The 24,995-nt window shown below is 44.4% G+C and overlaps 1 protein-coding gene across 1 annotated transcript in view; it reads left to right on the plus strand.

Annotated features, from left to right (window-relative positions):
• Positions 1-1,379: 1,379 nt before the first annotated feature.
• LOC135567393 (kinesin-like protein KIF13A) overlaps positions 1,380-24,995 on the plus strand; it is a gene marked incomplete at its 5' end in the record, with an annotated part of 48,506 nt that continues 24,890 nt past the window's right edge. Inside the window, 8 exons of the mRNA XM_065014791.1 lie at positions 1,380-1,513; positions 5,458-5,544; positions 7,131-7,312; positions 10,486-10,711; positions 10,863-11,025; positions 11,225-11,368; positions 11,855-12,010; positions 14,357-14,521. Of these exons, the coding sequence (XP_064870863.1) occupies positions 1,380-1,513; positions 5,458-5,544; positions 7,131-7,312; positions 10,486-10,711; positions 10,863-11,025; positions 11,225-11,368; positions 11,855-12,010; positions 14,357-14,521 (1,257 nt within the window). The remainder of the gene's footprint in view (positions 1,514-5,457; positions 5,545-7,130; positions 7,313-10,485; positions 10,712-10,862; positions 11,026-11,224; positions 11,369-11,854; positions 12,011-14,356; positions 14,522-24,995) is intronic.

The following is a 24,995-nucleotide window of genomic DNA, read 5'->3' on the forward strand; positions in this document are numbered from 1 at the left end:
GAGAGAGAGATAGAAGGGGAGAGAGAGAGAGAGATAGAGAGAGAGGGAGGAGAGAGAGAGGAGGGAGAGAGAAGGGGGAGAGAGAGAGAGAGAGATAGAAGGGGGAGAGAGAGAGATAGAAGGGGAAGGGAGAGAGAGATAGAAGGGGGAGAGATAGAGAGATAGAGAGAGATAGAAGGGGGAGAGAGAGAGAGAGGAGGGAGAGAGAGAGATAGAAGGGGAGAGAGAGAGAGATAGAGGGGAGAGAGAGAGAGATAGAAGGGAGGGAGAGAGAAGGGAGGAGAGAGAGAGAAGGGGAGGCGAGACATACAGGGGGAGAGAGAGAGAGCGAGAGAGAAGGGGAGAGAGAGAGATTGAAGGGGAGGGAGGAGAGAGAGAGAGATAGAAGGAGGAGAGAGAGATAGAAGGGGAGATAGATAGAAGGGGAGAGAGATAGAAGGGGAGATAGATAGAAGGGAGAGAGAGATATAGAAGGAGAGAAGGAGGAGAGAGATAGAAGGGGGAGATAGAGAGATATAGAAGGGGAGAGAGAGAAATAGAGAGAGAAGGAGGAGAGAGAGATATAGAAGGGGAGAGAGAGAAATAGAGAGAGAAGGAGGAGAGAGAGATATAGAAGGGGAGAGAGAGTTAGAGTGGACAGCAATCAGCTTTTTCACTGAGCTCACAGTCACTAAGTGACTGTTCTTGTGTAGTTTCTCGTCCCCATTGATGAAAGGAGAAAGGTGTTGTAGCAGATTAAAATGGCCTCATGATATCAGTGGGGAAGTAATGATATCACCAGTTATATAAGTGGTACATATCTGAGTCTGTGTCAGTGGGGAAGTAATGATATCACCAGTCATATACGTGGTACATATCTGAGTCTGTGGGGAAGTAATGATATCACCAGTTATATAAGTGGTACATATCTGAGTCTGTGGGGAAGTAATGATATCACCAGTTATATAAGTGGTACATATCTGAGTCTGTGTCAGTGGGGAAGTAATGATATCACCAGTCATATACGTGGTACATATCTGAGTCTGTGGGGAAGTAATGATATCACCAGTTATATAAGTGGTACATATCTGAGTCTGTGTGTCTGTGGGGAAGTAATGATATCACCAGTTATATAAGTGGTACATATCTGAGTCTGTGTGTCTGTGGGGAAAGTGAATTGCAGTCTGTTGCGTCACATCAGATGTCAACCTGCCATTGGATTGAAGTAGGACCTGACCCACATGAATTATGGGAAATCATCATCTCCTCTCTCTCTCTGTGTGTGTGTGTGTGCGTGCGTGCGTGCGTGTGTGTGTGTGTGTGTGTGTTTGTGTGTGTGTGTGTGTTTGTGTGTGTGTGCGTGTGTGTGTGTGTGTGTGTGTGTGTGTGTGTGTGTGTAGGAACACACGCGTGTGGGTGCAGACACCTCTCAGGACATCCAGCTCTTTGGGATTGGTATCCAGTCAGAACACTGTGTGTTGGAGATCAGCCCAGACGGGGGGGAGGTCACCCTCACCCCTATAGAGAATGCCAGGTGAGCTCACACACACATACACACACACACACACACACACAGTACGCACACACACAGTACACGCACATGGATGAGTGAACTGGACCTGACTGGAGTTTCTCATGACCTCATAGCTGAGGTATTTCTGATCTAAACCTCCTGCTTTGATATCAAACATCCCCTCCTCCCTGCATCCGTCCTCCCTCCCTCCTCCCCTTCATCCCCCTCTCTCCCTCCCTCCTTGCCTGCCTGAATGCCCTCCCCTCCCTCCCTGCATCCCTCCCTCCCTCTCCCTCCCTTCATCCCTCTCTCCCTCCCTCCCTTCATCCCTCTCTCCCTCCCTCCTTGCCTGCCTGAATGCCCTCCCTCCCTCCCTGCATCCCTCCCTCCTTGCCTGCCTGCCCTCCCCTCCCTGCATCCCTCCCTGCATCCCTCCCTCCCCTCCCTGCATCCCTCCCTCCCTCCCTCCCTGCATCCCTCCCTCCCTTCATCCCTTCCTCCCTCCCTTCATCCCTCCCTCCCTCCCTGCATCCCTCCCTGCATCCCTCCCTCCCTCCCTGCATCCCTCCCTGCATCCCTCCCTCCCCTTCCTCCCCTCCCTGCATCCCTCCCTGCATCCCTCCCTCCCTCCCTGCATCCCTCCCTCCCTCCCTGCATCCCTCCCTCCCTTCATCCCTTCCTCCCTCCCTTCATCCCTCCCTCCCTCCCTGCATCCCTCCCTCCCTTCATCCCTCTCTCCCTCCCTCCCTCCCTCCCTGCATCCCTCCCTGCATCCCTCCCTTCATCCCTCCCCCTCCATCCCTCCCTCCCTCCTTGCCTGCCTGCCTGCCCTCCCTCCCTGCATCCCTCCTCCCTTCATCCCTCTCCCTCCCTCCTCCCTGCATCCCTCCCTCCCTCCCTTCATCCCTCCCTCCATCCCTCCCTCCCTCCCTTCATCCCTCTCTCCCTCCCTCCCTCCCTGCATCCCTCTCTCCCTCCCTTCATCCTCTCTCTCCCTCCCTCCCTCCCTGCATCCCTCTCTCCCTCCCTCCCTGCATCCTCCCTCCCTCCCTTCATCCCTCCCTGCATCCCTCCCTGCATCCCTCCCTGCATCCCTCCCTCCCTCCCTGCATCCCTGCATCCCTCCCTCCCTCCCTGCATCCTCCCTGCATCCCTCCCTCCCTTCATCCCTTCCTCCCTCCCTTCATCCCTCCCTCCCTCCCTGCATCACTCCCTCCCTCCCCCTGCATCCCTCCCTCCCTTCATCCCTCTCTCCCTCTCCTCCCTCCCTCCCTGCATCCCTCCCTGCATCCCTCCCTCCATCCCTCCCTCCCTCCTTGCCTGCCTGCCTGCCCTCCCTCCCCCTGCATCCCTCCCCCCTTAATCCTCTCTCCCTCCCTCCCTCCCTCCCTGCATCCCTCCCTCCCTCCCTTCATCCCTCCCCTTCATCCCTCCCTCCATCCCTCCCTCCCTCCCTTCATCCCTCTCTCCCTCCCTCCCTCCCTCCCTGCATCCCTCCCTTCATCCCTCCTTGCCTGCCTGCCTGCCCTCCCCTCCCTGCATCCATCCCTCCCTTCATCCCTCCCTCCCTGCATCCCTCCCTCCCTCCCTTCATCCCTCTCTCCCTCCCTCCCTCCCTGCATCCCTCTCTCCCTCCCTCCCTGCATCCCTCCCTCCCTCCCTTCATCCCTCCCTCCCTCCCTGCATCCCTCCCTCCCTCCCTTCATCCCTTCCTCCCTCCCCTCCCTGCATCCCTCCCTCCCTGCATCCCTCCCTCCCTGCATCCATCCCTCCCTCCCTCCCTGCATCCCCTCTCTCCCTCCCCTCCCTGCATCCCTCCCTTCATCCCTCCCTCCCTCCCTGCATCCCTCCCTCCCTGCATCCCTCCCTGCATCCCTCCCTCCCTCCCTGCCTGCCCTCCCTCCCTGCATCCCTCCCTCCCTTCATCCCTCCCTGCATCCCTCCCTCCCTCCCCTTCATCCCTCCCTCCATCCCTCCCTCCCTCCTTGCCTGCCTGCCTGCCCTCCCTCCCTGCATCCCTCCCTCCCTTCATCCCTCTCTCCCTCCCTCCCTGCATCCCTCCCTGCATCCCTCCCTCCCTTCATCCCTCTCTCCCTCCCTCTCCCTCCCTCCATCCCTCCCTCCCTCCTTGCCTGCCTGCCTGCCCTCCCTCCCTGCATCCCTCCCTCCCTTCATCCCTCTCTCCATCCCTCCCTCCCTTCATCCCTCCCTGCATCCCTCCCTCCCTGCATCCCTCCCTCCCTGCATCCCTCCCTCCCTTCATCCCTTCCTCCCTCCCTCCCTCCCTGCATCCCTCCCTCCCTTCATCCCTCCCTCCCTCTCCCTGCCTGCCCTCCCTCCCTGCATCCCTCCCCTCCCTGCATCCCTCCCTCTCTCCCTGCATCCCTTCATCCCTTCCTCCCTCCCTGCATCCCTCCCTCCCTGCATCCCTTCCTCCCTTCCTGCATCCCTCCCTCCCCTCCCTGCATCCCTCCCTCCCTGCATCCCTCCCTCTCCCTCCCTCCTGCCTGCCTGCCCTCCCTCCCTGCATCCCTCCCTCTCTCCCTCCCTCCTGCCTGCCCTCCCTGCATCCCTCCCTCCCTGCATCCCTCCCTCCCTGCATCCCTCCCTGCATCCCTCCCTCCCTGCATCCCTCCCTCCCTCCCTGCATCCCTCCCTGCATCCCTTCATCCCTTCTCCCTCCCTGCACCCTCCCTCCCTGCATCCTCCCTCCCTGCCTGCCCTCCCTCCCTGCATCCCTCCCTCCCTGCATCCCTCCCTCCCTGCATCCCTCCCTCCCTCCCTCCCTGCATCCCTCCCTGCATCCTCCCTCCCTGCATCCCTCCTCCCTCCCTCCCTCCCTGCATCCCTCCCTGCATCCCTCCCTCCCTCCCTGCATCCCTCCCTCCCTCCCTGCATCCCTTCATCCCTTCCTCCCTCCCTGCATCCCTCCCTCCCTGCATCCCTCCCTCTCTCCCTCCCTCCCTCCTTGCCTGCCTGCCCTCCCTCCCTCCCTCCCTGCATCCCTCCCTCCTCTCTCCCTCCCTCCTTGCCTGCCTGCCTGCCCTCCTCCCTGCATCCCTCCCTACCTCCTCCCCTCCCTCCTTGCCTGCCTGCCCTCCCTCCCTCCCTCCCTGCATCCCTCCCTCCTCTCCCCACCACCCGTCCCAGTAAAGGCTATCTATGAAATATGAGGATATCTCATTGGTAGTCTTTACTGTTGGTGGGTTATATGAGGATATCTCATTGGTAGTCTTTACTGTTGGTGGGTGATATGAGGATATCTCATTGATAGTATTTACTGTTGGTGGGTGATATGAGGATATCTCATTGGTAGTCTTTACTGTTGGTGGGTGATATGAGGATATCTCATTGGTAGTCTTTACTGTTGGTGGGTGATATGAGGATATCTCATTGGTAGTCTTTACTGTTGGTGGGTGATATGAGGATATCTCATTGGTAGTCTTTACTGTTGATGGGTGATATGAGGATATCTCATTGGTAGTATTTACTGTTGATGGGTGATATGATGATATCTCATTGGTAGTCTTTACTGTTGGTGGGTGATATGAGGATATCTCATTGGTAGTCTTTACTGTTGGTGGGTGATATGAGGATATCTCATTGGTAGTCTTTACTGTTGGTGGGTGATATGAGGATATCTCATTGGTAGTCTTTACTGTTGATGGGTGATATGAGGATATCTCATTGGTAGTCTTTACTGTTGGTGGGTGATATGAGGATATCTCATTGGTAGTCTTCACTGTTGGTGGGTGATATGAGGATATCTCATTGGTAGTCTTTACTGTTGGTGGGTGATATGAGGATATCTCATTGATAGTCTTTACTGTTGGTGGGTGATATGAGGATATTTGATGTGCTGTGTTACTCTGTGTGGAAGAGGGGGTACAGCAGGATGGGATGTCTACTGTCCCACAACACACCTCCATATGACATCATCAGACTGTATTGCTCTGCTCCAACAGAACCTGTGTGAATGGAACCATGACTGAGTCCTTGGTCCACCTGTGGCATGGAGACCGCATATTGTGGGGCAACAACCACTTCTTCAGGTGAGGAGTTTCTCTACAGAACATCTACTGGACAAAGTTAACTAGAGATTTTCCAGAAATCCTGGTTGTAAATATTCCCCAAAACAGCAGGAAATCCAGAACCCTCCAATCAGGATTTCTGGAAAACCTGAGAATTTGGGGAATGTTGCTGGAATTGTTACATCCGTTAGCTGCCAGGTGCTGTAGAAGCAGGAACTGAGTGTACATCCTGTGTGCTGTAGAAGCAGGAACTGAGTGTACATCCTGTGTGCTGTAGAAGCAGGAACTGAGTGAACATCCTGTGTGCTGTAGAAGCAGGAACTGAGTGTACATCCTGTGTGCTGTAGAAACAGGAACTGAGTGTACATCCTGTGTGCTGTAGAAACAGGAACTGAGTGTACATCCTGTGTGCTGTAGAAGCAGGAACTGAGTGTACATCCTGTGTGCTGTAGAAGCAGGAACTGAGTGAACATCCTGTGTGCTGTAGAAGCAGGAACTGAGTGTACATCCTGTGTGCTGTAGAAGCAGGAACTGAATGTACATCCTGTGTGCTGTAGAAACAGGAACTGAGTGTACATCCTGTGTGCTGTAGAAACAGGAACTGAGTGTACATCCTGTGTCCTGTAAAAACAAGAACTGAGTGTACATCCTGTGTCCTGTAAAAACAAGAACTGAGTGTACATCCTGTGTGCTGTAGAAGCAGGAACTGAGGGTATATCCTGTGTGCTGTAGAAACAGGAACTGAGTGTACATCCTGTGTGCTGTCGAAGCAGGAACTGAGTGTACATCCTGTGTGCTGTAGAAACAGGAACTTAGGGTACATCCTGTGTGCTGTAGAAACAGGAACTGAGGGTACATCCTGTGTGCTGTAGAAACAGGAACTGAGGGTACATCCTGTGTGCTGTAGAAACAGGAACTGAGTGTACATCCTGTGTGCTGTAGAAGCAGGAACTGAGTGTACATCCTGTGTGCTGTAGAAACAGGAACTGAGTGCACATCCTGTGTGCTGTAGAAGCAAGAACTGAGTGTACATCCTGTGTGCTGTAGAAGCAGGAACTGAGTGTACATCCTGTGTGCTGTAGAAGCAGGAACTGAGTGTACATCCTGTGTGCTGTAGAAGCAGGAACTGAGTGTACATCCTGTGTGCTGTAGAAACAGGAACTGAGTGTACCTCCTGTGTGCTGTAGAAACAGGAACTGAGTGTACATCCTGTGTGCTGTAGAAACAGGAACTGAGTGTACCTCCTGTGTGCTGTAGAAACAGGAACTGAGTGCACATCCTGTGTGCTGTAGAAGCAAGAACTGAGTGTACATCCTGTGTGCTGTAGAAACAGGAACTGAGTGCACATCCTGTGTGCTGTAGAAACAGGAACTGAGTGTACATCCTGTGTGCTGTAGAAGCAGGAACTGAGTGTACATCCTGTGTGCTGTAGAAACAGGAACTGAGTGTACATCCTGTGTGCTGTAGAAACAGGAACTGAGTGTACATCCTGTGTGCTGTAGAAACAGGAACTGAGTGTACATCCTGTGTGCTGTAGAAGCAGGAACTGAGTGTACATCCTGTGTGCTGTAGAAACAGGAACTGAGTGTACATCCTGTGTGCTGTAGGATAAACCTGCCTGGGAGGAAGCGGCGTGAGCGTCTGAAGGAGCTGGAGAGGGAACGGGCGTCCCCCAGGGAGAGCTATGTAGAGGTAGACGTAGAGACAGACAGCGAGGCCTCCTCAGAACAGGACTACAGCTATGAGTTCGCCCAGACGGAGGTCATGATGAAGACCCTGGGAAACAACGGTATGTACGATGACTTCTGGAACAAATTACAATCATTTTGCTGAACTGGGTTTTTCAGAAATCCCATTTGAAAGATTCACAGATGTCCTTATTCCCTCCTGATTCCGGTAACCTTCCAACCGGGATTTCTAGGAAACGCAGGATTTTTGGGGAAGTACCTGGAATTTTGCCACACTATATTGAACGATATACAGTGTTGCGTTCGCACTGCAGGTATAAACTGCCTCAGTCCCTGAAAGAGCTCCGGGGCCTCTCCTCCTCAACCCCGACACCAGAGGTTTCATTTAGAGCCACTTGACCTGCGATGGAGGACACCAGTCCCCCTCAAGGGGAACTGAGACACATCTGTCCTCTCCTCGCTCCCTCTTTCCCTGTGATGCAACCGTTATGTCACACACAAGCTGTCTTGTGTGTGTGTGTGTGTGTGGGGTGATGCCCCTGTCCTGTTCACATGAGGTGGGATGACCTGCAGCCTTGCATCTGCTGTGTGGGAGAGGCTGCCATCCCACCTATTACACACTACACACACCACTACACACACACACACCAGTGCACTACACACACCACTACACTACACACACACCACTACACACACACACACCAGTACACTACACACACACACCAGTGCACTACACACACCACTATACTACACATACACCACTACACTACACACACACCACTACACACACCACTACCCTACACACACCACTACACACACCACTACACTACACACCACTACACACACCACTACCCTACACACACCACTACACACACACCACTACACACACCACTACCCTACACACACCACTACACACACCACTACCCTACACACACCACTATACACACCACTACACACACCCAACATCCACACACACCACTACACTAAACTCACCACTACACTCACACCTAGTACAGACCATCTGATACAGACCTGATACAGACCATCTGATGCAGACCATCTAGTACAGACCATCTGATACAGACCATCTGGTACAGACCATCTGGTACAGACCATCTGGTACAGACCATCTGATACAGACCATCTGATACAGACCATCTGATACAGACCTGATACAGACCATCAGATGCAGACCATCGGATACAGACCATCTGGTACAGACCATCTGATACAGACCATCTGGTACAGACCATCTGGTACAGACCATCTGATACAGACCATCTGGTACAGACCATCTGGTACAGATCATCTGATACAGACCATCTGGTACAGACCATCTGGTACAGACCATCTGATACAGACCATCTAGTACAGACCATCTGATACAGACCATCTGATACAGACCATCTGATACAGACCATCTGATACAGACCATCGGATGCAGACCATCGGATGCAGACCATCGGATACAGACCATCTGGTACAGACCATCTGGTACAGACCATCTGATACAGACCATCTGGTACAGACCATCTGGTACAGACCATCTGGTACAGACCATCTGATACAGACCTGATACAGACCATCGGATGCAGACCATCGGATGCAGACCATCGGATGCAGACCATCGGATGCAGACCATCTGGTACAGACCATCTGATACAGACCATCTGGTACAGACCATCTGGTACAGACCATCTGATACAGACCATCTGGTACAGACCATCTGATACAGACCATCTGATTCATGTACTTAAAAGTTTTAGTCAATGAAACACAGGTGGACTTTTAAGAGTCTGGAACTTCTCTGTCTCCTGTCTCTCCTATTGGTCCAGGTGTTAGTGAAGCACTATGTTTAACAGTATGGTATCTCTCCTATAGATCAGAACGTGGTCTAGGTGTTAGAGAAGCACTATGTTTAACAGTATCTCTCCTATAGATCAGAATGTGGTCCAGGTTTTAGAGAAGCACTATGTTTAACAGTATGGTATCTCTCCTATAGATCAGAACGTGGTCTAGGTGATAGAGAAGCACTATGTTTAACAGTATGGTATCTCTCCTATAGATCCCATGCAGAATGTGGTCCAGGTTTTAGAGAAGCAGTATGTTTAACAGTATGGTATCTCTCCTATAGATCAGAACGTGGTCCAGGTTTTAGAGAAGCACTATGTTTAACAGTATGGTATCTCTCCTATAGATCAGAACGTGGTCTAGGTGTTAGAGAAGCACTATGTTTAACAGTATGGTATCTCTCCTATAGATCAGAACGTGGTCTAGGTGTTAGAGAAGCACTATGTTTAACAGTATGGTATCTCTCCTATAGATCAGAACGTGGTCTAGGTGTTAGAGAAGCACTATGTTTAACAGTATGGTATCTCTCCTATAGATCAGAACGTGGTCTAGGTGTTAGAGAAGCAGTATGTTTAACAGTATGGTATCTCTCCTATAGAGCAGAACGTGGTCTAGGTGTTAGAGAAGCAGTATGTTTAACAGTATGGTATCTCTCCTATAGATCAGAACGTGGTCTAGGTGTTAGAGAAGCACTATGTTTAACAGTATGGTATCTCTCCTATAGATCAGAATGTGGTCTAGGTGTTAGAGAAGCACTATGTTTAACAGTATGGTATCTCTCCTATAGATCAGAACGTGGTCCAGGTGTTAGAGAAGCACTATGTTTAACAGTATGGTATCTCTCCTATAGATCAGAACGTGGTCTAGGTGTTAGAGAAGCACTATGTTTAACAGTATGGTATCTCTCCTATAGATCAGAACGTGGTCCAGGTTTTAGAGAAGCACTATGTTTAACAGTATGGTATCTCTCCTATAGATCAGAACGTGGTCTAGGTGTTAGAGAAGCACTATGTTTAACAGTATGGTATCTCTCCTATAGATCAGAACGTGGTCTAGGTGTTAGAGAAGCACTATGTTTAACAGTATGGTATCTCTCCTATAGATCAGAACGTGGTCTAGGTGATAGAGAAGCACTATGTTTAACAGTATGGTATCTCTCCTATAGATCCCATGCAGAATGTGGTCCAGGTTTTAGAGAAGCAGTATGTTTAACAGTATGGTATCTCTCCTATAGATCAGAACGTGGTCTAGGTGATAGAGAAGCACGATGTTTAACAGTATGGTATCTCTCCTATAGATCAGAACGTGGTCTAGGTGTTAGAGAAGCATTATGTTTAACAGTATGGTATCTCTCCTATAGATCAGAACGTGGTCTAGGTGATAGAGAAGCACTATGTTTAACAGTATGGTATCTCTCCTATAGATCCCATGCAGAATGTGGTCCAGGTTTTAGAGAAGCAGTACCTGGAGGAGAAACGCACAGCGCTGGAGGAACAGAGGATGATGTATGAGAGAGAGCTGGAGTCACTACGGCAACAGCTGTCTCCTGAGAGGACCAATCAGCATCAGCGATCCAGCAGTGACCGCCTCACCTTCCCCACACACACACCATCACACCACAGCAAGATACGCCCCTGGACTGAGGAGAGGTGAAGGGAATACACACACACATATACACACACACACACGCTACGGCTTTGGATGCAGGATCAATGAAGTTGTAACCAACCTGTTTGATCACAGTCACACGTGTGTGTGTGTGTGTGTGTGTGTGTGTGTGTGTGTGTGTGTGTGTGTCAGGGACGAGCTGTTTCGTCAGAGTCTGTCCAGGCTGAGGGAGCAGGTTGTCAAGGCCAACACCCTGGTGAGAGAGGCCAACTTCCTGGCAAAGGAGATGAACAAACTGACTGACTACCAGGTCACCCTCCAGATCCCTGCAGCTAACCTCAGTGCCAACCGCAAGGTGACCAACCTCAGCATACACACACACACACACATACACATGTTTTCAGTGATGTGTCATGTTTTGTACAATGAGAGAAAAGCTGAAGGAATGGTCTGATTGTGTTGTATCATTAATACGTGTACACAGAAATAGTGTCATTTGTAGAACTTTGTTCAGTACATTACATCACGTTGAGAGTCGCTGTGTCTTGGTTCAGCGTGGAGCCATAGTGAGTGAACCAGCCATCCTGGTGAGGTGGAAAGGGAAGGGGACACAGGTCTGGACCATCGACAAGCTGGACAACAAACTAGTGGACATGAGAGACCACTACAGAGACTGGAAGGAGGGAGCTGAGGACACGGTGAGAGGAGGGGAGGAGAGAGAGGGATGATGAGAGGGGGAGATAGAGAGGAGGGGAGGGGAGAGAGGGATAAAGGGGAGGAGAGAGGGGGAGGGGAGAGGGGGGATAGAGTGGAGGAGAGAGAGGGATAAAGGGAGGAGAGAGGGGGAGATAGAGAGGAGGAGAGGGGGATAGAGTGGGATGGTGAGGGGGATAGAGGGGAGGAGAGAGAGGGGGAGATAGAGGGATAAAGGGGAGGAGAGAGGGGGAGATAGAGAGGGGAGGAGAGAGAGGGATAAAGGGGAGGAGAGGGGGTGGAGGGGAGGAGTCAGAGGGATGATGAGAGGGGGAGGGGTGGAGGGGAGGGTTCGATGGGATCATGTTCCGAGGGGAGACACTGCTGGAAGTGATTGTGGAGGGGAAAGTATTCTTTGTCAGTGATGAAGATGATAATTGGATGATGGGGAAGTTTTCAGGTGTGTGTTTGTATCATGTCTCTCTGATCAGAATACCAAGCTGAACAACCACAAGCAGCACAGTGAGTCCTTCTATGAAGCTCAGGAGAACCACAACCTGATAGGAGTGGCCAACGTCTTTCTGGAGTGTCTGTTCCACGATATCAGACTACAGTACGCTGTTCCTATCATCAGCCAGCAGGGGGAGGTGAGAGAACACACACACCTACACATTACGCTGTTCCTATCATCGGCCAGCAGGGGGAGGTGAAAGAACACACACACCTACACACACACAGTACGCTGTTCCTATCATCAGCCAGCAGGGGGAGGTGAGAGAACACACACACCTACACACACACAGTACGCTGTTCCTATCATCAGCCAGCAGGGGGAGATGAGAGAACAACACACACACACACACCTACACAGTACGCTGTTCCTATCATCAGCCAGCAGGGGGAGGTGAGAGAACAACACACACACACACACCTACACAACAGAATTTATACACATACATACACACACATCTCATTTAAGGAGGTTTAGTAATGATTAACGATGGTAGTGATACATTGGGGTTGAGCTGTTATCAACTTCATGGTAGTACTTCATGGTAGTACTTCATGGTAGTACTTCAGGTCCTTGCTGGGCGGCAGGTAGCATAGCGTTGGGTTTCCCAAACTGGGTCCTGGGGCCCCCACTGGGTACACCTGGTTTTTACCCTAGCACTACACAGCTGATTCTTAGTCGGATGATGAGTTGGTTATTTGTATCAGCTGTGTAGTGCCGGAGGGCAGGACTGAGTTTGGGAAACTCTGGCTTAATGGTGAAGATCGTTGGGCAAGTAACCGAAAGGTCGCTGGTTTGAATCCCGACCTGACTAGGTGAAAAATCTGTCAATGTGCTGTTGAGCAAGACACTCAACCCTAATTGCTCCTTTGTCTGACCACATGCTTCTACCAGGATATTGAAATGGCTTCTGGGGGACTCTTTGTACTTGCGTTAATCTGTCTGTACTGAGGTGTGTTGATGTGCTGGGTCTGTACCCCCTTCTCTGTCTGTACTGAGGTGTGTTGATGTGCTGGGTCTGTTCCCCCTTCTCTGTCTGTACTGAGGTGTGTTGATGTACTGGATCTGTACCCCCTTCTCTGTCTGTACTGAGGTGTGTTGATGTGCTGGGTCTGTTCCCCTTCTCTGTCTGTACTGAGGTGTGTTGATGTGCTGGGTCTGTCCCCCTTCTCTGTCTGTACTGAGGTGTGTTGATGTACTGGGTCTGTTCCCCTTCTCTGTCTGTACTGAGGTGTGTTGATGTTCTGGGTCTGTTCCCCCTTCTCTGTCTGTACTGAGGTGTGTTGATGTGCTGGGTCTGTTCCCCCTTCTCTGTCTGTACTGAGGTGTGTTGATGTACTGGGTCTGTTCCCCCTTCTCTGTCTGTACTGAGGTGTGTTGATGTGCTGGGTCTGTTCCCCTTCTCTGTCTGTACTGAGGTGTGTTGATGTACTGGGTCTGTTCCCCTTCTCTGTCTGTACTGAGGTGTGTTGATGTACTGGGTCTGTTCCCCCTTCTCTGTCTGTACTGAGGTGTGTTGATGTACTGGGTCTGTTCCCCCTTCTCTGTCTGTACTGAGGTGTGTTGATGTGCTGGGTCTGTCCCCCTTCTCTGTCTGTACTGAGGTGTGTTGATGTACTGGGTCTGTTCCCCTTCTCTGTCTGTACTGAGGTGTGTTGATGTGCTGGGTCTGTTCCCCTCCTCTGTCTGTACTGAGGTGTGTTGATGTTCTGGGTCTGTTCCCCCTTCTCTGTCTGTACTGAGGTGTGATGATGTACTGGGTCTGTTCCCCTTCTCTGTTTGTACTGAGGTGTGTTGATGTACTGGGTCTGTTCCCCTTCTCTGTCTGTACTGAGGTGTGTTGATGTACTGGGTCTGTTCCCCCTTCTCTGTCTGTACTGAGGTGTGTTGATGTGCTGGGTCTGTTCCCCTCCTCTGTCTGTACTGAGGTGTGTTGATGTTCTGGGTCTGTTCCCCCTTCTCTGTCTGTACTGAGGTGTGTTGATGTACTGGGTCTGTTCCCCCTTCTCTGTCTGTACTGAGGTGTGATGATGTGCTGGGTCTGTTCCCCCTTCTCTGTCTGTACTGAGGTGTGATGATGTACTGGGTCTGTTCCCCCTTCTCTGTCTGTACTGAGGTGTGTTGATGTACTGGGTCTGTTCCCCCTTCTCTGTCTGTACTGAGGTGTGTTGATGTGCTGGGTCTGTTCCCCTTCTCTGTCTGTACTGAGGTGTGTTGATGTACTGGGTCTGTTCCCCTTCTCTGTCTGTACTGAGGTGTGTTGATGTGCTGGGTCTGTTCCCCTTCTCTGTCTGTACTGAGGTGTGATGATGTTCTGGGTCTGTTCCCCTGGTGTGTGACAGGTAGCCGGCAGGCTCCACGTAGAGCTGAGGTGTGATGATGTTATGGGTCTGTTCCCCTGGTGTGTGACAGGTAGCCGGCAGGCTCCACGTAGAGCTGAGGTGTGATGATGTTCTGGGTCTGTTCCCCTGGTGTGTGACAGGTAGCCGGCAGGCTCCACGTAGAGCTGATGCGTGTCAGCGGGGCGGTGCCGGATCGGCTGGAGGGGGGAGATGACTGGTCAGAGAACTCCAGTGAGAGCAGCATCTACGATGTGATGGACACTCAGGGAGAGATGGTCCACATGGCCAGGAAACTCACCTGCAGGGTACGTCTCATACACTACTACTGTCTGTCTGGTCCTGGAGGGTTGCTGCCTCCTGTCTCCTGCCATTGTACCTTTGGGCAAGGCACCTAACCCTCTGACTGCTCAACGGGCTGCATAGTAGAACTCTATCTCCTCAGTATATAGAACTGTCCTCTGTTCTATCTCCTCAGTATATAGAACTGTCCTCTGTTCTATCTCCTCAGTATATAGAACTGTCCTGTGTTCTATCTCCTCAGTATATAGAACTGTCCTCTGTTCTATCTCCTCAGTATATAGAACTGTCCCCTGTTCTATCTCCTCAGTATATAGAACTGTCCTCTGTTCTATCTCCTCAGTATATAGAACTGTCCTCTGTTCTATCTCCTCAGTATATAGAACTGTCCTCTGTTCTATCTCCTCAGTATATAGAACTGTCCTCTGTTCTATCTCCTCAGTATATAGAACTGTCCTCTGTTCTATCTCCTCAGTATATAGAACTGTCCTCTGTTCTATCTCCTCAGTATATAGAACTGTCCTCTGTTCTATCTCCTCAGTATATAGAACTGTCCTCTGTTCTATCTCCTCAGTATATAGAACTGTCCTCTGTTCTATCTCCTCAGTATATAGAACTGTCCTCTGTTCTATCTCCTCAGTATATAGAACTGTCCTCTGTTCTATCTCCTCAGTATATAGAACTGTCCTCTGTTCTATCTCCTCAGTATATAGAACTGTCCTCTGTTCTATCTCCTCAGTATATAGAACTGTCCTCTGTTCTATCTCCTCAGTATATAGAACTGTCCTCTGTTCTATCTCCTCAGTATATAGAACTGTCCTCTGTTCTATCTCCTCAGTATATAGAACTGTCCTCTGTTCTATCTCCTCAGTATATAGAACTGTCCTCTGTTCTATCTCCTCAGTATATAGAACTGTCCTCTGTTCTATCTCCTCAGTATATAGAACTGTCCTCTGTTCTATCTCCTCAGTATATAGAACTGTCCTCTGTTCTATCTCCTCAGTATATATAATTCCTCAGTATATATAATTCCTCAGTATAGATAATTCCTCAGTATAGATAATTCCTCAGTATATATAATTCCTCAGTATATATAACTCTTCAGTATATATAACTGTCCTCAGTATATATAACTCTTCAGTATATATAATTCCTCAGTATATATAACTGTCCTCAGTATATATAACTGTCCTCAGTATATATAATTCCTCAGTATGTATAGCTCTCAGTATATAGAACTCCTCAGTATATAGAACTGTCCTCAGTATATATAACTCTTCAGTATATATAACTGTCCTCAGTATATATAACTCTTCAGTATATATAATTCCTCAGTATATATAACTGTCCTCAGTATATAGAACTGTCCTCAGTATATATAATTCCTCAGTATGTATAGCTCTCAGTATATAGAACTCCTCAGTATATAGAACTGTCCTCAGTATATATAACTCTTCAGTATATATAACTGTCCTCAGTATATATAACTCTTCAGTATATATAACTGTCCTCAGTATATATAACTCTTCAGTATATATAATTCCTCAGTATGTATAGCTCTCAGTATGTATAGCTCTCAGTATGTATAACTCTCAGTATGTATAGCTCTCAGTATGTATAACTCTCAGTATGTATAGCTCTCAGTATGTATAACTCTCAGGAATTATAACTCTCAGTATGTATAGCTCTCAGTATATATAGCTCTCAGTATGTATAGCTCTCAGTATGTATAACTCTCAGTATGTATAACTCTCAGTATGTATAGCTCTCAGTATATATAGCTCTCAGTATGTATAGCTCTCAGTATATAGAACTCTTCAGTATGTATAGCTCTCAGTATGTATAACTCTCAGTATGTATAACTCTCAGTATGTATAACTCTCAGTATGTATAGCTCTCAGTATGTATAGCTCTCAGTATGTATAACTCTTCAGTATGTATAACTCTCAGTATGTATAACTCTCAGTATGTATAACTCTCAGTATGTATAACTCTCAGTATGTATAACTGTCCTCAGTATGTATAACTCTCAGTATGTATAACTCTCAGTATGTATAACTCTCAGTATGTATAACTCTCAGTATGTATAACTGTCCTCAGTATGTATAACTCTCAGTATGTATAACTCTCAGTATGTATAACTCTCAGTATGTATAACTCTCAGTATGTATAGCTCTCAGTATGTATAGCTCTCAGTATGTATAGCTCTCAGTATGTATAGCTCTCAGTATGTATAGCTCTCAGTATGTATAGCTCTCAGTATGTATAACTCTCAGTATGTATAACTCTCAGTATGTATAGCTCTCAGTATGTATAGCTCTCAGTATGTATAGCTCTCAGTATGTATAACTCTCAGTATGTATAACTCTCAGTATGTATAGCTCTCAGTATGTATAGCTCTCAGTATGTATAACTCTCAGTATGTATAACTCTCAGTATGTATAACTCTCAGTATGTATAACTCTCAGTATGTATAACTCTCAGTATGTATAACTCTCAGTATGTATAGCTCTCAGTATGTATAGCTCTCAGTATGTATAGCTCTCAGTATGTATAGCTCTCAGTATGTATAACTCTCAGTATGTATAGCTCTCAGTATGTATAGCTCTCAGTATGTATAGCTCTCAGTATGTATAGCTCTCAGTATATAGAACTCTTCAGTATGTATAGCTCTCAGTATGTATAGCTCTCAGTATGTATAGCTCTCAGTATGTATAACTCTCAGTATGTATAGCTCTCAGTATGTATAGCTCTCAGTATGTATAGCTCTCAGTATGTATAGCTCTCAGTATGTATAGCTCTCAGTATGTATAGCTCTCAGTATGTATAGCTCTCAGTATGTATAACTCTCAGTATGTATAGCTCTCAGTATGTATAGCTCTCAGTATGTATAGCTCTCAGTATGTATAGCTCTCAGTATGTATAACTCTCAGTATGTATAGCTCTCAGTATGTATAGCTCTCAGTATATAGAACTCTTCAGTATGTATAGCTCTCAGTATGTATAGCTCTCAGTATGTATAGCTCTCAGTATGTATAGCTCTCAGTATGTATAGCTCTCAGTATATAGAACTCTTCAGTATGTATAGCTCTCAGTATATAGAACTCTTCAGTATGTATAGCTCTCAGTATATATAGCTCTCAGTATGTATAACTCTCAGTATGTATAACTCTTCAGTATGTATAGCTCTCAGTATGTATAACTCTCAGTATGTAGAACTCTCAGTATGTATAGCTCTCAGTATATAGAACTCTTCAGTATGTATAGCTCTCAGTATGTATAACTCTCAGTATGTATAACTCTCAGTATGTATAACTCTCAGTATGTATAGCTCTCAGTATGTATAGCTCTCAGTATGTATAACTCTTCAGTATGTATAACTCTCAGTATGTATAGCTCTCAGTATGTATAACTCTCAGTATGTATAGCTCTCAGTATGTATAACTCTTCAGTATGTATAACTCTCAGTATGTATAACTCTCAGTATGTATAACTCTCAGTATGTATAGCTCTCAGTATGTATAGCTCTCAGTATGTATAACTCTTCAGTATGTATAACTCTCAGTATGTATAACTCTCAGTATGTATAACTCTCAGTATGTATAACTCTCAGTATGTATAGCTCTCAGTATGTATAACTCTCAGTATGTATAGCTCTCAGTATGTATAACTCTCAGTATGTATAACTCTCAGTATGTATAACTCTCAGTATGTATAACTCTCAGTATGTATAACTCTCAGTATGTATAACTCTCAGTATGTATAGCTCTCAGTATGTATAGCTCTCAGTATGTATAGCTCTCAGTATGTATAACTCTCAGTATGTATAACTCTCAGTATGTATAACTCTCAGTATGTATAACTCTCAGTATGTATAACTCTCAGTATGTATAACTCTCAGTATGTATAGCTCTCAGTATGTATAACTCTCAGTATATAGAACTCTTCAGTATGTATAGCTCTCAGTATGTATAGCTCTCAGTATGTATAACTCTCAGTATATAGAACTCTTCAGTATGTATAGCTCTCAGTATGTATAGCTCTCAGTATGTATAACTCTCAGTATATAGAACTCTTCAGTATGTATAGCTCTCAGTATGTATAACTCTCAGTATGTATAACTCTCAGTATGTATAACTCTCAGTATGTATAACTCTCAGTATGTATAACTCTCAGTATGTATAACTCTCAGTATGTATAGCTCTCAGTATGTATAACTCTCAGTATATAGAACTCTTCAGTATGTATAGCTCTCAGTATGTATAGCTCTCAGTATGTATAACTCTCAGTATATAGAACTCTTCAGTATGTATAGCTCTCAGTATGTATAGCTCTCAGTATGTATAACTCTCAGTATATAGAACTCTTCAGTATGTATAGCTCTCAGTATGTATAGCTCTCCATATGTATAACTCTCAGTATGTATAACTCTCAGTATGTATAACTCTCAGTATGTATAACTCTCAGTATGTATAACTCTCAGTATGTATAACTCTTCAGTATGTATAGCTCTCAGTATGTATAACTCTCAGTATGTAGAACTCTCAGTATGTATAGCTCTCAGTATATAGAACTCTTCAGTATGTATAGCTCTCAGTATGTATAACTCTCAGTATGTATAACTCTCAGTATGTATAACTCTCAGTATGTATAACTCTCAGTATGTATAGCTCTCAGTATGTATAGCTCTCAGTATGTATAACTCTTCAGTATGTATAACTCTCAGTATGTATAGCTCTCAGTATGTATAACTCTCAGTATGTATAGCTCTCAGTATGTATAGCTCTCAGTATGTATAGCTCTCAGTATGTATAACTCTTCAGTATGTATAACTCTCAGTATGTATAACTCTCAGTATGTATAACTCTCAGTATGTATAGCTCTCAGTATGTATAGCTCTCAGTATGTATAACTCTTCAGTATGTATAACTCTCAGTATGTATAACTCTCAGTATGTATAGCTCTCAGTATGTATAACTCTCAGTATGTATAACTCTCAGTATGTATAACTCTCAGTATGTATAACTCTCAGTATGTATAACTCTCAGTATGTATAGCTCTCAGTATGTATAGCTCTTCAGTATGTATAGCTCTCAGTATGTATAACTCTCAGTATGTATAACTCTCAGTATGTATAACTCTCAGTATGTATAGCTCTCAGTATGTATAGCTCTCAGTATGTATAACTCTCAGTATGTATAACTCTCAGTATGTATAGCTCTCAGTATGTATAACTCTCAGTATGTATAAGCTCTCAGTATGTATAGCTCTCAGTATGTATAGCTCTCAGTATGTATAACTCTCAGTATGTATAACTCTCAGTATGTATAACTCTCAGTATGTATAGCTCTCAGTATGTATAACTCTCAGTATGTATAGCTCTCAGTATGTATAGCTCTCAGTATGTATAACTCTCAGTATGTATAACTCTCAGTATGTATAACTCTCAGTATGTATAACTCTCAGTATGTATAACTCTCAGTATGTATAGCTCTCAGTATGTATAGCTCTCAGTATGTATAGCTCTCAGTATGTATAACTCTCAGTATGTATAACTCTCAGTATGTATAACTCTCAGTATGTATAACTCTCAGTATGTATAACTCTCAGTATGTATAGCTCTCAGTATGTATAGCTCTCAGTATGTATAGCTCTCAGTATGTATAACTCTCAGTATATAGAACTCTTCAGTATGTATAGCTCTCAGTATGTATAGCTCTCAGTATGTATAACTCTCAGTATATAGAACTCTTCAGTATGTATAGCTCTCAGTATGTATAGCTCTCAGTATGTATAACTCTCAGTATATAGAACTCTTCAGTATGTATAGCTCTCAGTATGTATAACTCTCAGTATGTATAACTCTCAGTATGTATAACTCTCAGTATGTATAACTCTCAGTATGTATAACTCTCAGTATGTATAACTCTCAGTATGTATAGCTCTCAGTATGTATAACTCTCAGTATATAGAACTCTTCAGTATGTATAGCTCTCAGTATGTATAGCTCTCAGTATGTATAACTCTCAGTATGTATAACTCTCAGTATGTATAACTCTCAGTATGTATAACTCTCAGTATGTATAACTCTCAGTATGTATAACTCTCAGTATGTATAACTCTCAGTATGTATAACTCTCAGTATGTATAACTCTCAGTATGTATAACTCTCAGTATGTATAACTCTCAGTATGTATAACTCTCAGTATGTATAACTGTCCTCAGTATGTATAACTCTCAGTATGTATAACTCTCAGTATGTATAACTCTCAGTATGTATAGCTCTCAGTATGTATAGCTCTCAGTATGTATAACTCTCAGTATGTATAACTCTCAGTATGTATAGCTCTCAGTATGTATAACTCTCAGTATGTATAACTCTCAGTATGTATAACTCTCAGTATGTATAACTCTCAGTATGTATAACTCTCAGTATGTATAGCTCTCAGTATGTATAGCTCTCAGTATGTATAGCTCTCAGTATGTATAGCTCTCAGTATGTATAGCTCTCAGTATGTATAACTCTCAGTATGTATAGCTCTCAGTATGTATAGCTCTCAGTATGTATAGCTCTCAGTATGTATAGCTCTCAGTATATAGAACTCTTCAGTATGTATAGCTCTCAGTATGTATAGCTCTCAGTATGTATAGCTCTCAGTATGTATAACTCTCAGTATGTATAGCTCTCAGTATGTATAGCTCTCAGTATGTATAGCTCTCAGTATGTATAGCTCTCAGTATGTATAGCTCTCAGTATGTATAGCTCTCAGTATGTATAGCTCTCAGTATGTATAGCTCTCAGTATGTATAGCTCTCAGTATGTATAACTCTCAGTATGTATAGCTCTCAGTATGTATAGCTCTCAGTATGTATAGCTCTCAGTATGTATAGCTCTCAGTATGTATAGCTCTCAGTATGTATAACTCTCAGTATGTATAGCTCTCAGTATGTATAGCTCTCAGTATATAGAACTCTTCAGTATGTATAGCTCTCAGTATGTATAGCTCTCAGTATGTATAGCTCTCAGTATGTATAGCTCTCAGTATGTATAGCTCTCAGTATATAGAACTCTTCAGTATGTATAGCTCTCAGTATATATAACTCTTCAGTATGTATAACTCTTCAGTATGTATAGCTCTCAGTATGTATATGTCAGTATGTATAACTCTTCAGTATGTATAACTCTTCAGTATGTATAGCTCTCAGTATGTATAACTCTCAGTATGTATAACTCTCAGTATGTATAACTCTCAGTATGTAGAACTCTTCAGTATGTATAGCTCTCAGTATGTATAACTCTCAGTATGTATAACTCTCAGTATGTATAACTCTCAGTATGTATAGCTCTCAGTATGTATAGCTCTCAGTATGTATACTCTCAGTATGTATAACTCTCAGTATGTATAACTCTCAGTATGTATAACTCTCAGTATGTATAGCTCTCAGTATGTATAGCTCTCAGTATGTATAACTCTCAGTATGTATAAGCTCTCAGTATGTATAACTCTCAGTATGTATAACTCTCAGTATGTATAGCTCTCAGTATGTATAACTCTCAGTATGTATAACTCTCAGTATGTATAGCTCTCAGTATGTATAACTCTCAGTAGTATGTATATGTATAGCTCTCAGTATGTATAACTCTCAGTATGTATAACTCTCAGTATGTATAACTCTCAGTATGTATAACTCTCAGTATGTATAACTCTCAGTATGTATAGCTCTCAGTATGTATAACTCTCAGTATGTATAACTCTCAGTATGTATAACTCTCAGTATGTATAGCTCTCAGTATGTATAGCTCTCAGTATGTATAGCTCTCAGTATGTATAGCTCTCAGTATGTATAACTCTCAGTATGTATAGCTCTCAGTATGTATAGCTCTCAGTATGTATAGCTCTCAGTATGTATAGCTCTCAGTATGTATAACTCTCAGTATGTATAACTCTCAGTATGTATAACTCTCAGTATATATAACTCTCAGTATGTATAACTCTCAGTATGTATAGCTCTCAGTATGTATAGCTCTCAGTATGTATAGCTCTCTCAGTATGTATAACTCTCAGTATGTATAGCTCTCAGTATGTATAGCTCTCAGTATGTATAGCTCTCAGTATGTATAAGAACTCTCAGTATGTATACTCTCAGTATGTATAACTCTCAGTATGTATAGCTCTCAGTATGTATAACTCTCAGTATATAGAACTCTCAGTATGTATAGCTCTCAGTATGTATAGCTCAGTATGTATAACTCTCAGTATGTATAGCTCTCAGTATGTATAGCTCTCAGTATGTATAACTCTCAGTATGTATAGCTCTCAGTATGTATAGCTCTCAGTATGTATAGCTCTCTCAGTATGTATAACTCTCAGTAGTATGTATAACTCTCAGTATGTATAACTCTCAGTATGTATAGCTCTCAGTATGTATAGCTCTCAGTATGTATAACTCTCAGTATGTATAACTCTCAGTATGTATAACTCTCAGTATGTATAACTCTCAGTATGTATAACTCTCAGTATGTATAACTCTCAGTATGTATAACTCTCAGTATGTATAGCTCTCAGTATGTATAACTCTCAGTATGTATAACTCTCAGTATGTATAGCTCTCAGTATGTATAACTCTCAGTATGTATAACTCTCAGTATGTATAGCTCTCAGTATGTATAGCTCTCAGTATGTATAGCTCTCAGTATGTATAGCTCTCAGTATGTATAGCTCTCAGTATGTATAGCTCTCAGTATGTATAGCTCTCAGTATGTATGTATAGCTCTCAGTATGTATAACTCTCAGTATGTATAGCTCTCAGTATGTATAGCTCTCAGTATGTATAACTATTCAGTATGTATAGCTCTCAGTATGTATAGCTCTCAGTATGTATAGCTCTCAGTATGTATAGCTCTCAGTATGTATAGCTCTCAGTATGTATAGCTCTCAGTATGTATAACTCTCAGTATGTATAACTCAGTATGTATAGCTCTCAGTATGTATAGCTCTCAGTATGTATAGCTCTCAGTATGTATAACTCTCAGTATGTATAGCTCTCAGTATGTATAGCTCTCAGTATGTATAGCTCTCAGTATGTATAGCTCTCAGTATGTATAGCTCTCAGTATGTATAGCTCTCAGTATGTATAGCTCTCAGTATGTATAGCTCTCAGTATGTATAACTCTCAGTATGTATAACTCTCAGTATGTATAACTCTCAGTATGTATAACTCTCAGTATGTATAGCTCTCAGTATGTATAGCTCTCAGTATGTATAACTCTCAGTATGTATAACTCTCAGTATGTATAGCTCTCAGTATGTATAACTCTCAGTATGTATAGCTCTCAGTATGTATAGCTCTCAGTATGTATAGCTCTCAGTATGTATAGCTCTCAGTATGTATAGCTCTCAGTATGTATAGCTCTCAGTATGTATAACTCTCAGTATGTATAGCTCTCAGTATGTATAGCTCTCAGTATGTATAACTCTCAGTATGTATAGCTCTCAGTATGTATAGCTCTCAGTATGTATAACTCTCAGTATGTATAACTCTCAGTATGTATAGCTCTCAGTATATAGAACTCTGTATAGTATGTATAGCTCTCAGTATGTATAACTCTCAGTATGTATAACTCTCAGTATGTATAGCTCTCAGTATGTATAGAACTCTTCAGTATGTATAGCTCTCAGTATGTATAGCTCTCAGTAGTAGCTCTCAGTATAACTCTCAGTATGTATAACTCTCAGTATGTATAACTCTCAGTATGTATAACTCTCAGTATGTATAGCTCTCAGTATGTATAACTCTCAGTATGTATAACTCTCAGTATGTATAACTCTCAGTATGTATAGCTCTCAGTATGTATAACTCTCAGTATGTATAACTCTCAGTATGTATAACTCTCAGTATGTATAACTCTCAGTATGTATAGCTCTCAGTATGTATAGCTCTCAGTATGTATAACTCTCAGTATGTATAGCTCTCAGTATGTATAACTCTCAGTATGTATAACTCAGTATGTATAACTCTCAGTATGTATAACTCTCAGTATGTATAGCTCTCAGTATGTATAACTCTCAGTATGTATAGCTCTCAGTATGTATAACTCTCAGTATGTATAACTCTCAGTATGTATAACTCTCAGTATGTATAGCTCTCAGTATGTATAACTCTCAGTATGTATAGCTCTCAGTATGTATAACTCTCAGTATGTATAACTCTCAGTATGTATAACTCTCTCAGTATGTATAGCTCTCAGTATGTATAACTCTTCAGTATGTATAGCTCTCAGTATGTATAACTCTCAGTATGTATAACTCTCAGTATGTATAACTCTCAGTATGTATAACTCTCAGTATGTATAACTCTCTCAGTATGTATAACTCTCAGTATGTATAACTCTCAGTATGTATAACTCTCAGTATGTATAGCTCTCAGTATGTATAGTAACTCTCAGTATGTATAACTCTCAGTATGTATAACTCTCAGTAT

The sequence above is a fragment of the Oncorhynchus nerka genome, unplaced genomic scaffold (assembly GCF_034236695.1).
Source record: "Oncorhynchus nerka isolate Pitt River unplaced genomic scaffold, Oner_Uvic_2.0 unplaced_scaffold_2102, whole genome shotgun sequence".
NCBI classification, from domain to species: Eukaryota; Metazoa; Chordata; class Actinopteri; order Salmoniformes; family Salmonidae; genus Oncorhynchus; species Oncorhynchus nerka.